Raw genomic sequence first — 17,196 nt, forward strand, 5'->3', positions numbered from 1 at the left:
TGACGCATTTTACGCGTTTACAGAGGGATCTCCTCAAGGAACTCGGAGATACTCTCCAGGGTCGTACAGATGCTGCTGTTGCCGAGAAAGTGACAGCACAACTTAATACCCTTAACTCTGTAGTCAACTCCTCCATGAGGCTCATTTCATATGCGACCGAAGGTGCGAGTAGAGCGGCAGCTTCAGCGATTGCACTTAGGAGACAATCCTGGCTGCAGCTGTGCTCCTTTGCGGAATCCTTCAAGTCTTCCTTTACTAACGTCCCGTTTGATGGTGCCTCTCTTTTTGGCCCCAAAGTAAAGGAGACCCTCACTAGGTGTGAGCAAGAAGGGAAGACCCTATCTGCTGTAGGAGTCCGTTTTTCCGCCCCTTCCAGACCATACCCCAAAGGGCAAAGAGGCGGAAAGATGTGGTTCTGTAAGACACAGGGTTCCTTTCAGTCCACACCGAGTGATAATGCCCCTTCCAGAGGCAGAGGAGGGGGAAGGAATGGAAGACGCCGACCAAGCGGCAGAGGGGGTCCGCAAAACCAGGGCGACAGAGATACTTTTTCCTGGCAAGCCCTTCCAGCACTCCTGAGAGGAGGCCCGACTGTCTTGCTCTGGAGGCAGTCGGGGGACGCTTAACTTTGTACCCGCTGGCCTGGCGAAATTTAACTTCAGATTCATGGGTACAAACTATAATTACCAGAGGTTACGACATAAAATTCATAAACGTTCCCCCTACCACCAAAAGATTCCCAGACGTTCCACCCAATCTGCGGAATCAGGCAGCCTTAGAGATCCAGAAGCTGCTCAGAAAAAGAGCCATCCAAGCAGTCCCGGCAGACCAAATAGGATCCGGAACTTACTCAAGGTTCTTTTTAGTTCCAAAGAAGACAAGGGACTGGAGACCAATTCTGGATCTCAGCAAACTAAACACCTTCGTAGTGAAGGAGAAGTTTCGAATGGTCACGCTACAGTCAATCCTTCCTTTTCTGCAGGAAGGAGACTGGATGTGCTCTATAGATCTCAAGGGCGCGTACTACCATATAAAGATGGCCAGACCGTCCAGGAGATTCCTGCGCTTCCAGCTAGGAGCCAGTCACTTTCAGTTTCGAGCTCTGCCGTTTGACCTCACCTCAGCCCCCAGGGTGTTCACCAAGTGTATGGCAGTAGTAGTGTCTCACTTGAGACAACAAGGATTCCGGGTGTTTCCGTATCTAGACGACTGGCTCCTCTCCGCCACCTCCGAGTATCATCTGCTCCAAGCAAGAGATTACACAATCAGTCTTTGTTCCCGTCTTGGCGTTACAATCAATTTCGAAAAATCTACCTTATCGCCATCACAGCGTATCTCATTTATAGGGGCAGAACTGGACACTACTTTGGTCAGGGTCAGGCTCCCACCAGAAAGGGTTTCAAAACTAAGGGAGCAAATTGCAGTACTCCTTCAAAAGACAAAAGCAACAGCAGAACAGGTTTTGAGAGTCCTGGGATTAATGTCAGCTGCACTGGTTGCAGTCCCTCTAGGAAGAATGCACATGAGGATCCTTCAATGGCTACTGTTCGCCCAGTGGTCCTATCAGCACCTGCCGTTGTCACACGAAATTCTGATCACATCCTGCTGCAAGCAGGATCTGTGATGGTGGATGCTATCTCAAGACTTGACACAAGGTTGGCCTTTTACCCTACCAACTCCGATAGCGACAATAACCATGGACGCTTCCCTGATCGGGTGGGGGGGTTTGTTCCAGGGAAAGACGGTCCAAGGTCAATGGTCCAGAACAGAATGCAAACTGCACATCAATGTCCTAGAGCTAAGAGCGGTGTTTCTAGCGTTGCAACACTTTCACAGCGTCTTACCTCAAGGAACAGTGGCAGTCCAGACAGACAAACATGTCAGTGGTCTGGTACATCAACAAACAGGGAGGAACAAGATCTTATCCACTATGCAGAGAGGCCCTCAGGATCTGGCAATGGGCTGTCTCCACCGGACGCTTTCTGATAGCAACGCACATTCCCGGGACGTCCAACGTAATTGCGGACAGGTTGAGCAGAGCCATCCTGTTACCCCACGAGTGGTCTCTGAAATCTGAAGTGGCGGAAGCGATATTCCGCAAGTGGGGCCAGCCTTGCTGCGACCTTTTTGCATCGCCGATGAATGTCAAATGCAGAAGCTACTTTGCCCTTCTCCCTTCACCAGGGAGCGTCCCCAGAGATTCACTGGTTTATGATTGGCCCCCGGGTCTCCTTTATGCTTTTCCACCCATTCCGTTAATCACCAGGTTTCTACAGAAAGCCAAACGTCTGGAAACGACCATAATTCTAATAGCCCCATTCTGGCCTCGACGGATCTGGTTCCCCTTTCTTCAGGCCCATCAAATCGAGGAGCCATGGATTCTGGACCCAGTTCCAGACCTTTTGACCCATGCGTCAGGAGCCCCTCCTCCATCCCTGCAGGCCCTGAAATTGACAGCTTGGCTGCTCCTCTTCCCATCCTAGCCAGGTCAAGCCTTTTGTCCCCTGTGGTTAAACGCATAATTGTTTCCTCTCTTAAACCATCCACTACAAAGACTTACCGGAGCAAGTGGAAACGTTTTTCTTATTGGGCATTACAACAAGGATTAAATCCAACAGAAGCACCGGTGCACAAAATTTTGGAGTTTCTGTCTAAGATCTTTGAAGAAGGAGCATCATCATCCACAATTAGAGTCCAACTGGCGGCCATATCGAACTTTCATGTGGGTGAAAGAAATTCTTCCATCATGTCCCACAGACTTTGCAAGGCATTTATGAAAGGCACTTTCCACCTCCATCCTACCATTCGTAACCCAGTTGCTCCTTGGAATCTTAACCTAATTTTATCCCAGTTGATGTTACCCCCTTTTGAACCAGCCTCCACAGCCTCTCTTAAGTTCGTGTCATGGAAAACCTTATTTTTGGTGGCCATCACCTCCGCTCGTAGAATTTCGGAATTACACGCTCTATCTGTTCGACCTCCCTACTTGATTTGCCACTCGGATAGAGTGACATTACACACCAATCCGTCCTTTCTCCCAAAAGTTTGTTCACTTTCAAATATTAACCAATCCATCGAACTTCCCACCTTTTTCAAAAATCACACTAACAAGTTGGAATATATGCTGCATAAGTTAGACGTCCACAGACAACTCAGGTTTTATTTGCAAAGGACAAAAGATGACAGAAAATCAGACCAGCTATTTATATCCTTTGCTGACCAAAAAAAAGGTATGGCGGTTCTGAAAGTTACCTTGTCTAAATGGCTCACGGATTGTATTAAATTTATCTATTCACAGCTAAACAGCAATTACCTTTTCAACCCAAGGCTCATTCTACCAGGGCGATGGCCACATCTCTAGCCCATGCAGCCTGTTTGCCGTTGGATACTATTTGTGCGGCAGCAACCTGGGCGAAGCCTCATACCTTCATTCTCCATTATAAGTTGGACAAGAACTCCAAAGATATGGCCTCCTTTGATTCCACGGTCCTCAGGAACATTCTCCCATGAGCCACCCAGGGTAAAGGAGCTAGGGGCGCTACCCATGCGCAAGAACAAACGGCGAGATTGAACAATTTCACATAAAGAAGTTATGTTCTTACCATAACGTTCCATGTGAATTGTTCATCTCGCCTTTGTTCTTACTACCCACCCTCCATCCCCCGGCCTATGTTTTTTCTTCGGAGAACGGGATGATTTGGATTCCAGTTTAGCTTGTCTTCAACGCCTTCTTTTCAGTCTCTGGCTTCTTCTGTTGTCAGGGTACACTTCTCAGTGCCTAGGTATTTAGGGCATTGCTGCCCCTTATCTTTAAATTACTGCTAGCGCCTGGGGCGCATTGTTATCTTCTGGTGTTAGCAAACTAGATCTGAGGATTAGCACTAGGGGATTGTGGGGTAGGACTTTGCCTCGAGCTTTCTCAAGATGCAGAGCTGTAGAAGTGGCCATCTCGGAGCCGAGGATCGGCTCCGAACCCATGCGCAAGAACAAAGGCGAGATGAACAATTCACATGGAACGTTATGGTAAGAACATAACTTCTTATTTTACTTGGACAGGACTAAACCTCTCCGGAAATCTGAAGAGCTGCTGGTGGCATTTGCTGCAGGGGCAGAGGGGAAGGCCATTTCAAGGCAAACCATTTCTAAATGGATAGGCCATTGCATTCATTTCTGCTATAAGCACCATGGAAAACCTACCCCACAGGGGACAAGACCTCATTCAACCAGGGTTGCATTTACCTCTACAGCCTTTCTCAGAGGTGTCCCTACCAGGGGCATCCTAGAAACTGCTACCTGGAGTTCTTACATACTTTCACCAAGCATTATTATTATTTGCCAATTTTCTCTAAATCCAGAGCTGGTTTTGCCACTGCAGTCTATCTGGGCTTTATAGCGGATCCTAATGCTATCTAAATTCCAATTCCTCCTCCCATCCTTAGCTTTGGGAATCTACCCAAATGTGATGACTACAACGGTGAAACATGAAGAACATAGTACAGTTGTGTACACTTACTATAAATGTAGATGTTCGAGTGTATTCACTGTTGCAGTCCTGGTTACCCTCCCTCCAGCCCCCTGACTTCTTTTGGCTATACCTCTATTCCTTTTTACTATGCTTAAAAGCTTTTTGGTGTATTTGCTTTTTTGTTGGAGGTATAACCTTGTTTATATATATTTAATTGCTTCCCATTAAGGGGGCACCTGACATCTGGGGCAAGAAAAACTGATGTAATGGTGTCGGCTGCATGCTTTATACCCCTGACTATTTGACGTCATGGAAGATGAGACCGCAACCGACGTAGGACCCAAGACTTTGATAATCAGGCCGACTGAGGGCTACTGCAAGCAGATAACCCAAATGTGATGACTGCAACAGTGAATACACTCGGAACATCTACATTTATGGTAAGTGTGCACAACTGTACTTTCCATTCATTGCTGCTTCCACTGTACATGTGTGCGTGTGTGTGCCTGCGTGCATGTGTGTGTGTGAATGAATTGCCCCAGTTAGCAATAGATGGTGGTTAGTGTTATTTTGCTCAGGCTCAAATGCTGTACCTTGGGTACAAGAGCCTGAATTCTCTACCCCCTACCACCACTTGTGTTTCAAGGAGTTGAGTGCATAGCTCCAAATTGTCCAGATTTTCATTGATTGTCTGGAAGTTTTGGCTCGTACTTTTGTTCTGTCCCTCTTAAAATTTGTGGTTTTCTGGCTGGTCAGTGAGGACTGAATTCACTAAATAATGACAGCAATTTAAGTTTGTCTTCCTATCGCTCAGGAAATGCATGGTAGCACACAAAAAACTTTTATTTTAACAACTTTCTAAGATTATACAAGCAATATTTAAAATGTGTCCCTGGTTTCGGGCATTTGTCCCCCTCCCTCATATTTTTTTGCTTTTTCTAAATTTCTTGTGCTACAAAGTTGAGAGATGTGGTTGAGTGTCAAGTGCATTTTACATTGAGGTGAGAGCTTCAGGGGAAGAGAAGTTTATTGCTGCTTATGCCAAGTCTGTTTACAATGTGCAACTGTTGTTTAGCAAATTATATCACTGTTGTGCTAAAGTATTTAAAAGCATTGTCAGTAGCACAACAGGTGGTTTATTTACTTTTGATGCAGAAGGCTGTGGCTTCTGCTCCCACAGCATGTAGATGGATTGCTGATACTGTACTGTGAGGGGGTGGATGCTGCATTCTTGAGTATTTCCTAGTAACTCCTGTTTGGTATCTCTTATGCTGCAGTTTGGCTAATAAATGTTTAACTACAGTACAATGATATACTTGTACTGAACCGTTTTGTACTTGCAGTAAATTTATTTTATTTTTCTTGTTTAATGTTTATCAAAAACATTTTTAGAAGTTTTTTATTCGGTTTATTTATATGTTAGATTATCTGAATAGTTTGATTATCTGAACTACCCTAGGTCCCAATTAGTTTGGATAATCAACTCTCTACTGTACATGTGAGTCTGGGTTAGGTGTCTGAAGGCCATGCAATCAAAAACTGTCCTAGACGAAGGATGATGGTTGAAAACAGAAAGTTAGTTATGGTTTTCTAGTGGGGGCAAGCACCCCATATACCTTAGTCCAGGGACTGTGCCCACTCATCCTTTAGTTAATATTATCAACACTTTGATTAATCCAGAGTTGGATAAAGTGAAATTCCTAGGAGGATTTTCTTAATTTGTCAGGTTTTCACCTTCTGCTACATGTCTGGTCACATGATTGTCAGATGTTTGTACTGTTTTCAGTTCATGTAATAATTTGTATCTTTTTTGTAGACCAAAGAGCAAGAGTCTATAAAACATCTTACTGAACAACTTCAGTCTAAAGAAGTTGAACTCCTACAGCTTAAGACTGAAATAGAGACTTACCATGGTGAGTACTTCAAGCACAAAGGCTTTAAAAGCATCTAGTAATACTGCATCTTTGTCATGAAGTAATTTCCTTGTAATGTAATCACTATTGCTCAGTCTTTATATTTAAAAAAAAAAAAAAAAAAAAAAAAAAAGAGTAATGCTATGAGCAGATTGTTCTTGACATTCATCGTGTTACACAGCTGCAGTCATTATACTTGGGTTATCCTGCCATCAGGCGGTCCCGCAGCCAGAGTTCCAAAGTTTCGGTCCAGCGTCGGTTGCTGTTGCTTCTTCCCTGACGTCAGTGCGCCAGGGGTATATAAGATGCATCCGACGCCATTTTCTTCAGTTTTTCTTGCCGCGCAGTGCCCGAAGCAGAAGCAGTTCGCAAGTGCTGGTCAGCCAACTCCTGAGATTTTTGAAGTCGAATTTCAGATCCGAAGTCTTCAATAAAGCTAAGTACCCCGTTGGGGAAACTTTTTTCTTGCCTCAGACCAATGTCAGAAAAAGTTAATAATTGTATTTCTTGTGGGAAGCAAATACCTCATAAGGACTTCCACTCTTACTGTATCCCATGCCTAGACCCCGATCACGACGTCACTAGTTGTCGGTTTTGTGCTAGATTTAACAAACGCACTATAAAAAGACGTTTTGATTTTGCTTTGCACTACTTTGGCCGAAGGTTCAATTATACCATGCCGTCGGATCAACCGACGACCGCAAAAACGCAAGGACAAGGATAAAGACAGGCATCCGAGGTCCAAAACCGACGACGAAACCTCTTCTAGGCCAGTCGCCGGTTCTCAGTGAGGCGCTTTCGCAGCCCCTGACACCCGCTACCTCAGAGCCACAGGCTGCCTCCGACTCCCACGTGGAGACATCTAGGCCTCTGGAAACTCAAGGTATTGGGCCTACGGAAACTAATCCCTCAGATGGGTCCGGAGCCGCTGAGCAGGCATCGGCTTCTGAGGGTGTTTTCAGACCTTCACAACTTACCATTAAAACAACAGCCAAGACAAAAGTACCATTAAAGACAAAGAAACAAGTACAGCATTCTCCTGGACAGTCCTCCATGCCTAAGAAACAGATGCTTAAAATGGCCGAAGACCTCATTATCCCCCTCCTGAGAAAAGGCCTAGGCAGGATACAGACTATGATTCCTCTGATCAGGTTTCCATTTCCTCTGATTCCTCTTCAGACCAGGGATACTCTCTGCCCCCCCCTATGAGGACTCTGATGCTGAAGAATCTATCCCTTCAGCCTCTCCTCCTGAGGATTATTCTTTTGGGGAAACTTTACATACCATGAGGGAACATTTCCATTGGGAAAGTCAGGATTACTCGGAATCCAAGAAAAGGCTCAGGGATTTCCTTTTATTGCCTCAGCACAGGCCCTTGGCTATTCCGTCTGTGCTAGATATTGTGGATGATGTGTTCTCTGAATCCAGCTCATCTCCCGATTCTTTGCCCCCTGCACCAGCCAAGCCAGATAGACTCTCACAAGTTTCTTTATAAAAACCCTTCGGCTGATCCAGAAACTATTTCCCAGAGTCCAAAAGGGGTTAAGGCTTCCATTGCAAAAAAATCCAGTACCCTCTGACAGAGATTCCAGAGTTTTGGATAGATGGGGGAAAAAAGTATACACTTCTGCAACTTCAGCAGTAAGAGCTTTAAATTGCCAGTTTCACATGCTTAAGTACAAACAGTATTTAATGGCTCAGTTAAAACAGAAAATGCTTGCAAGCTCAGAAGCTCCTGATTGTAAAGAAATGCAGGATTTATTGAATGCAGTTGAACAGGTGGGAAAACATACTCTACAATGTGGTTTTGATTCTTTAGAGGCCTCTTGTAGAGCCGCAGTTACAGGTTCTGTGATTCGAAGACAAAAAAGAACAGAGTTTACCTGATCATGTTAAGGCAAAATTATTGGATGATCCTTTACAGCATGATACCTTGTTTGGTGTTAATGCAGAAGAGGTGTTAAAGAAAATGGAGGATAAAGCTAAATCTATGCAAACAGTCAAGGATTTCTTACAGGTACAGCCACCTCAATTTAGCAGAAATTGGCCAACAAAGAATTGGTCCTTTCCAGTGTCAGACAGGCCACAGAGAGGCAGATACAGACGCCCAAGAGGCAGAACTCAACCCCAAGGCTCAAACAGACAACGACAGTGGGGCACCTCAACCCCAAAAGGAGGTGAGGACAAGTCTCAACCTTACAGGAAACAGTCACAATGACTTTCCCCTTTGTACCCCAAACACTTCCCTTTTGGAAGCCCCCTTAGGGGGAAAACTAGCACTTTTTTCTCAAAACTGGCAAACAATCACCCAAGACAAATGGGTTCTGAATATTGTGTCTCAAGGTTACAGGTTCCACTTTCATACTTTACCAGAGCTAAAAGGAATGCCAGACCTGCCACAAAATCAATGGGCAGAGGCACAAAAACAAATTTCAGCCCTCATGGACATGAGAGCTATTCAAAAAGTACCACAACAGGAACAAGGGCAAGGATTTTACTCAAGACTCTTCCTGGTCCCCAGAAAGGACAAGGCCTGGAGGCCCATACTAGACCTTTCAATTCTAAATACTTACCTGGATATTCCGAAATTCAAAATGTTGGCATTACAGCAGCTTCTACCCATGCTGGGTAAGAAGGCTTGGCTTGTTACTCTGGACCTCAAAGAGGCATATCTGCATGTCCCTATCAGACAAAATTGCAGAAGATACCTCAGATTCAAAGCTGGTACAATGCACTACCAATTCTTTGCACTGTCCTTTGGCTTATCTACTGCGCCCAGGGTCTTCACAAAGTGCCTGGCACCTGTAATTGCATTTTGCAGACAAAAAGGAATTCAAATATATCCATACCTGGACGACTGCCTCATTCAAGCAGAGACAAAGGACGTTCTTCTACAGCATCTGGCGTTTGTAAAAAGGCTGCTAATTTCTCTAGGGTACACAGTAAACAAAAAGAAGTCAAAACTAGTGCCCTCACAACAGATTACGTTTCTGGGTGCCAGCTTAAATACAACAGCCCAGATGGCTTACCTCACGCCAGACAAACAAGTTCAACTAACTCAATATTTTCAACTACTGGCAAAAAAGTCCCATCTCCCTGCAAGAAAAATTCTGCAGGCCCTGGGATTCATGGCATCCTGCATACTAATACCATATGCCAGACTGCATATGAGGAAATTACAATGGTACCTAAAAAGTGTTTGGACTCAACACTCTTACAGCTTAGAAGCAGTAATACCAATGATTCCCTGCCTACAACATGAGTTTCGATGGTGGGCACAGGCATGTCACCTAAACAAGGGTCAGCCTTTTACCCTACCCACAGCCAGACAGACTCTAACAACAGATGCTTCGGATTACACCTGGGGAGCACACATGGCAGGAAAATGCATTCAGGGCAAGTGGACCACAGACCAGATGCATCTTCACATCCATCAAAAAGAGATGTTGGCTGTTCAAAATGCCCCCAACAGCTTTCAAGGACCTTCCGCATCCAGGACAATTATTATTAAAGACAGACAACACCACAGTAATGTGGTACATAAGCAAGGGGGCACTCATTCTTATCCCCTATGCAGGCAAGCCGTGACCTTGTGGAACACAGCTCTAACGTTTCAAGTTCACCTGCAAGCACAATTCCTGCCAGGAAAGAAAAATACTCTGGCAGACTATCTAAGCAGAAATATCATGGACCCTCACGAATGGAAATTGAATCCACGAATCTTCAGCATGGTAATGCAAAAATGGGGATGCCCAGACATAAATCTTTTTGCCTCCCCACTGAATTGCCAACTACAAAAATTCTGCACAAGGACTTATCACAAACAAGCATGGAAAGTGGATGCTCTTTTGTTCAGCTGGAAAAACCTAAAAGTTTATGCCTTCCCGCCACTGCCTCTCCTTTCAAAGGTACTCCTAAAAGCCAGACAAGAAAAATCACAGATGATCCTGATTGCTCCAGACTGGCCATGCCAGCACTGGTACCCTATCTTAAGGAACTTGGCTCAAGGCCCACCATGGATTTTGCCTCAAATTCCACACCTTCTGACTCAACAAAACAATCAGATCCTGCATGGTCAGCACAAAACCCTAAACCTGGCTGCATGGCAGATTCATTAGTCAAACAGGCAACACCTCTCTCTAAAGCTGTGATGGATGTTATTTTGGAGGCCAGGAGGCCTAGCACCAGGAAAGCTTACTCAGAAAAATGGAAGAGATTCTGTGCCTAGAACCAGGCTCAAAACCTTGAACCTCTAGTTCCAAACATTCCTCAGATTTTACAATACTTAACTGAGATGCTGGACAGAGGCCTATCCTTCTCATCAATTAAGATCCACGCCTCTGCCATTTCAACACATTACAACACAGACCCTCCATTATTCTCTCATCCCTTGCTAAAACAGCACCTCAGAGGGGCTAAAAACATAAGACCGCCCCGGAGAGCACCAACTTGGGACCTCAATTTCGTTTTGGAAAAACTAACCCTGCCACCTTTTGAGCCAGCCAATACAGCCGATCTAAAATTTTTATCATGGAAAACAGCTCTGCTCCTGGCAGTAACTTCAGCACGAAGAGTCTCAGAGCTACAGGCATTAATGAGTGGAACCTTTTATAATTTTTCATCAGGACAGGGTTTCTTTAAGGACAAAAACCCTACCTTTATGCCAAAGGTGGTATCTAGTGTGGCTCTTAACCAAACCATCCATTTGCCAACTTTTTATCCAAACCCCCAGAATAAAGGGGAGAAACTTCTGCATTCTTTGGACATACACAGGCAGCTACGCTTCTACTTGGACAAAACAAATGCTTTCAGGAAAACTGAGCAACTGTTTGTAGCATATGCTGCAGGATCACAGGGCAAGGCTATCTCAAAGCAGACTATATCCAAATGGATAGGACACTGTATATGTTACTGCTACACACAGCATGGAAAATCAGTCCCAAATAACATTAGGCCACATTCCACCAGGGCAACAGCCACTTCAACATCCTTTCTCAGAGGAGTACCTACCAAGGAAATTTTGGAGGCTGCAACTTGGAGTTCAGTGCACACCTTTACCAAGCATTACCACCTGCCTCTTTACTCTAAATCCAGAGCAGGATTTGCCACTGCAGTTCTGCAGGGCCTCATAGCCAATCCTAACTCTTTATAGACCAGCCACCTTAGTTTTGGGATTCTACCCAAGTGTAATGACTGCAGCAGTGTAACACGATGAACATAGTACAGTTTTGTACCTTCCATAAATGTAGATGTTTGAGTGTTCACACTGCTGCAGTCCAGGTTACCCTCCCTCCATCCCCTCTGAACTAGCTGGACTTATCTATACCTTTCTGTCTTATACAACCTTTGTGGTGTATTTGCTTGTAACTGAAGGTATTGTTTTTATTTTTATATGTATATTTTTTATTAGCAATATGTATTGCCTTCCTACTTGGGGGCACCTGACATCTGGGGCAAGAAAAACTGAAGAAAATGGTTTCGGATGCATCTTATGTACCCCTGGCGCACTGACGTCAGGGAAGAAGCGACAGCAACCGATGCCGGACTGAGACTTTGGAACTCTGGCCAACTGCGGGACCGCCTGACGACAGGATAACCCAAGTGTAATGACTGCAGCAGTGTGAACACTCGAACATCTACATTTATGGTAGGTACAAAACTGTACTTTTTGACTTGCTTATCAAATGTAAACCTAAAAGTGCTGTAGCAGCGAATAATAAATCCTAAGACTTGGAGCTTAACTTCAGTCTTTAGCTGTAGCAAGCTCTTGTAGTGTATTGAGTGGTGCGTTTGCGCTCTGAAATTGGAGAAAAACGTACACTTGGTAAGAGCTTCCTTTCTACCAGACCCAATCTTAATACTTGGGGTGCTTAACGAGACCTCATGCCAAGGGGTAACAGGACATAGTACTGGTTGCAAGGAATAGGGCCAGAAGTCAAAATAGCTTTTAAAAGTGGGTAAGATGTCACTCTACTACACTTAGAAAGTGTGATAGAATGAAGTATCTTACAGCTTTTAAAAGTAGTGTTTTTTTTTTCCACTCAGAGGATCACTTTATTTTTGCCTGCAGTATCTCTTATCCTTCTGTGAGTCTGCAGAATGTACAAGATTTTGAATCCTATTTTTCTGATAAATCAGTGAAAATTAGTCAGTCACTTATGCCAGACATTGGAGTTTCATACCTATTATTGTTCAGAAAATACATGTTAATGCAAAACAATTGTCACCCCCCCCCCCAAAAAAAAAGAATTATTTACCAAGGAAGTTGAGACGTATGCTGATGTCTGTCTTAGAGTGTTCCTTGAGTACTTTACTGGCTTTCAAAGCTGATAAAACACTTCACTCTCCTACACTTTCTCAAAAAGAACCTGCAGTTCAAAATCAACCCTCCGGTAAAGAATTTGGGAACCCCTCAAGCTCTGTAAGCATCCAGCATTTTTCTGGTTAGAGAGCTAAACTGCATTGTGTATGTGATTTGTTTTCACATGATCCGATTGCTGAATTGAATATGTACTCCAAAATGGAGTCACATGTATCAACTGTTTCTACAGTATCTTGACTAGCACACAATGCAGTTGGTGACTCTGCAGGGGCAGTCAGAAGTTCAGAACAGACTTGTTGACTGAAGATAGCTGCTATCACACTTCTGCTGAATATATGCTTTGGTGTTCAGATTTTTATTTCCGTAAAAATGTAACTATGCTTAGTTAGTCTTGCCCATTAGTTTACTGATTGCAGCCTCACAATATTTTAAAGGCCGCAGCTGCCCATGGTAGAACCTGGGTGTGTAACCCCCCCCCCCCCACTTCATTTGGTGTAATTTTCTGTAGCAGAACTGCACAACTGAAGGGTGGTTAACCTCCTCAACAGAGTTTACCTCAAGTGGTAAAGACTCACAAAGATAGCTTCAAGCAGGTGAATCCCATTTTGTAAAAGAGGTAATTGATACAGGTACCCAACCCACTGTGCTCAAAATTAACAGTATATGTAAAATCCCCATATGGAGTTCTTAAGGACTACTGCTGTTATGTGAACTATTATGACAAGAGGCACAAGATTCACTCCTAGACCCAGAAACAGAGTGGGAATTAAATATAGAGAGATAACTACTTCCCTTTTATAAATCAGCAGTTCAGACCAAGCAAGACATTCTCCTGCCAGTAGAATACATATATGTGGATAAAAAAACATATTCCCAGATCTACCCCTTATATGAAACATTTGTCGTAATAATGTAATGAAATTATCGACGATTTTTATATAACATTTACTTAAACATGTTGGGTGGCACAGTCATCTGTTACATTACATTAATGAGATGGATTTGTTACAGTGGGGCAAGAACCCTTATGATATGCAGGATGCCAGTAGTAATATCAAGTTTATATCTGGTAAGTGGCAGCAGCAAACTAAGGTAGATTTAAGCTTGTATCCCAATGGTAACACAGAGGGTTTTGATTGAGAATCTGATCATAACCCAGATGTCCTTCAAGGATGCATCTGCAGTCCTTACAAATGGGTTGCCCTGTCGTCAGGCAGCCCTTCGGTCGGCCGGATTCCAAAGTCTGGGTCTGGCATCGGCTGGTGTCGCACTTCACCCGACGTCATAGCTGCAGTTATTCGGGTATAAAGGCATCAGCCGACGCCATTTTCCTCAGTCTTTCTTGCCGCGTGGCACCCGAAGCAGAAGCTGTTCGCAAGTGCCGGTCGGTCAGAACCAGAGATTACTACTACCGAATACTACTTCGAAGACTTCTAAAAAGCTAAGTACCCCGTTGGGGACTCTTTCTTGCCTCAGCCGATGTCAGAAAAAGTGAATAACTGTTTAACTTGTGGGAAACAAATACCTCATAAAGATTTCCACTCTTACTGCTTACCTTGTCTCGGCCCAGACCACGACGTCGCAGCTTGTCTAGCCTGTGCTTCTTTTAACCGGCGGACGCTTAGACGTCGGTCGGAGTTTGCTGAGGAGTTTTTCGGCTCCGATTTTGCTTATATTATGCCGTCGGATCCTCCGACTGCGCAAATATCTAAAAAACGCAAGGAAAAGGACCGACACTCGCGGTCCACGGTTTCGGCCGAAACCGCGGTTAAGCCAACCGCGAGTGTCTCGGTTTCGGCTGAAACCGAGCAAGCGGTTCCTCCTTCAGCTGAAAACTTTCCTTCTGCCGAGGCCTCTACCAACCTCGTCGAATCGGCTTCTGATATCCCACCTGCTGTTACAGTTTCTCAGGAATTATCAGACACTATTCCCTTGGATATTTCAACCCCTGCATGTGGAGCTGCTAGGCCACCTGCAGCCATGTCCATTAAGGCCTTTGCCAGGGTTAAAGCAGCTAAAACTACTAAATCTGTGCCTGCTAAGCCCCCCTCTCACAGGCCTAGCTCTAGTTCACAAATGCTTAGTTTAGCAGAGGATCTCATTTCTTTAATCCGAGGATCCCAACCTCAACCAGGCAGGGCCTCTCACCCGCCTCCAGAGAAGAGGCCTAGAGTAGAGCCCCCTGAGCCAGTGTCTACAGATGATTCCTCTGATGACTCAAATGATTCAGACCCTCCAGAGACCCCATACTCTCCTTATGAAGACTCCGATGGTGAAGAGTCAATTCCTTCTGCCTCTCCACCTGAGGAATTTTCCTTTGGGGAAACCCTGCATGCTATGAGGGAACAATTTCAGTGGCAGGGCCAGGATTTCTCAGATTCCAGAAAAAGGCTTAGAACTTTTCTGCATTTACCACAACATAGGCCTTTAGCTATACCTCCAGTTCTTTCTGTTGTAGATGATGCATTTAATGATGCTTGTACTGCTCCTGATTCTCTGCTTCCGGCCCCTGTTAAGCCCGATAGATACTACAGCTTCCCGGACACACATTACCACTTGTATAAGGCTCCCCTTGCAGATCCAGAGACTATCTCCCAGGGACCTAAGGCTGTAGCAGCCACCTCTGCCAAAAACCCCCTCCCCTCTGAAAGGGAATCCAGATCCTTAGAGAGATGGGGTAAAAAAGTTTACACTTCTGCTACTCTTTCAGCTAGGGCCTTGAACTGTCAATTTCACATGATGCAGTATCAAGAATTCTTGCTAGATCAGTTAACCAAAAAAGTGTCCTCAGATGAGACAGTAGACAAAAAATATGTGCAGGAAATGGTACATAACATTCAACAAGTCAGTAACCATTCCCTAAAATGCGGCTATGATGCACTGGAGGCTTCCTTTAGATCAGCCATGACTGGCACAGTCATCAGAAGGCATGCATGGCTAAAAGAACAGGCCTTACCAGACCATGTCAAATCAAACTATTAGATGCTCCTATGGATAAGATCAATTTGTTTGGCTCTCCTGCACAACAAGTGCTGAAGAAGATGGAAGAGAAGGCAAAATCTGTCCAAACAGTAAAAGATTTCTTACAGGTCCAACCTCCGAGATTTAGCAGGAATTGGCCCTCCAAGAATTGGTCCTTTCCAGACTCCTCCAGAACTCAGAGAGGCAGGAATAGGTGTTCAAGAGGCAGAAGCCAATCCAGGGGTGCCTACAGAGGACGTCAGTGGCAGGGCAACAACCAGCGAGGCACAGCCACAGACACAGCCACTACCACAACTACAGGTCAATCACAGTGACTTGGCTCTGGCACCGCCTACCAGGGAACAACTGCAAGCACCCTTAGGAGAGAAGCTAGCCTTATTTGCAACAAACTGGCATTACATCACAAGAGACAAGTGGATTTTACAGATAAGAGACCAAGGTTACAGGTTTCACTTCCATACTCTACCAGGGAAGAGAGGAATGCCAAACCTACCTCCAAACCAAAAGTCAGAAGCACTAAAACAAATATCCAAATTATTAAGGATGAGAGCTGTAGAAAAGGTGCCATCTATGGAGCAAGGGGAAGGGATTTTACTCCAGACTCTTCCTGGTACCAAGAAAAGAAGGCAAATGGAGACCTATTCTCGACTTGTCCGCTTTAAACACATTCCTCTTTGTTCCAAAATTCAAAATGCTGACCCTACAGCAGCTTCTTCCCATGGTGGGCAAGGAGTCTTGGCTGGTGACTCTAGATCTCAAGGAGGCATACCTGCACGTCCCCATACGACCAAACTGCAGAAGATACCTCAGATTTCTTGCAGGATCAGAGCATTATCAATTCTCAGCATTGCCCTTTGGCTTATCTACTGCGCCCAGAGTGTTCACGAAATGCCTGGCATCAGTAGTTGCTCATTGCAGGCTTCAGGGAATCCAAATCTACCCATACCTGGACGACTGCCTGATACAAGCGGACAACAAAAGCAAACTAGCAGAAGATTTACAAAGGGTCATTTATCTGCTACAAGCCCTGGGATACACAGTCAATATAAGAAAGTCAAGACTGATACCATCCCAGAGAATAACCTTTTTGGGTGCAGAATTGGACACATCAAGGCAAATGGCATTCCTAACAGTAGAAAAACAGGAGCAGCTACCTCTCTACTTCTTGACTTTAACAAAGCAGAACCATCTGACAGCAAGAAAAGTACTGCAAGCCTTGGGCTTCATGGCATCCTGCATAATATTGGTTCCTCATGCCAGACTACATATGAGAAAACTACAGTGGTACCTAAGGAATTTATGGTCTCAGCACAAGCACAGCTTAGAAACACAGATTCCCATTATTCCATGCCTGAAGCAAGAATTCCTATGGTGGGCTCAGGCTTGTCAATCAAACACAGGATTGCCCTTTCACAGTGCTCAACCAAGCCAAACCATCACGACAGACGCCTCAGACCTCGGTTGGGGGGCACACATGCTGGACAAGTGCATACAAGGCTTATGGTCTCAAAACC

At 44.7% G+C, this 17,196-nt stretch overlaps 1 protein-coding gene across 3 annotated transcripts in view; it reads left to right on the top strand.

Annotated features, from left to right (window-relative positions):
* The window catches only part of AZI2 (5-azacytidine induced 2), a 1,152,833-nt gene that overhangs the window by 352,435 nt on the left and 783,202 nt on the right, over window positions 1–17,196 (top strand). For all 3 annotated transcript variants that reach the window (XM_044064752.1, XM_044064755.1, XM_044064753.1), the window contains exon 5: window positions 6,282–6,378. In XM_044064752.1, coding sequence (XP_043920687.1) covers window positions 6,282–6,378 — 97 coding nt within the window. The remainder of the gene's footprint in view (window positions 1–6,281; window positions 6,379–17,196) is intronic.

This window comes from Protopterus annectens, chromosome 3.part0 (genome assembly GCF_019279795.1).
Source record: "Protopterus annectens isolate FY-2018-M chromosome 3.part0, PAN1.0, whole genome shotgun sequence".
Classification (NCBI taxonomy): domain Eukaryota; kingdom Metazoa; phylum Chordata; order Ceratodontiformes; family Protopteridae; genus Protopterus; species Protopterus annectens.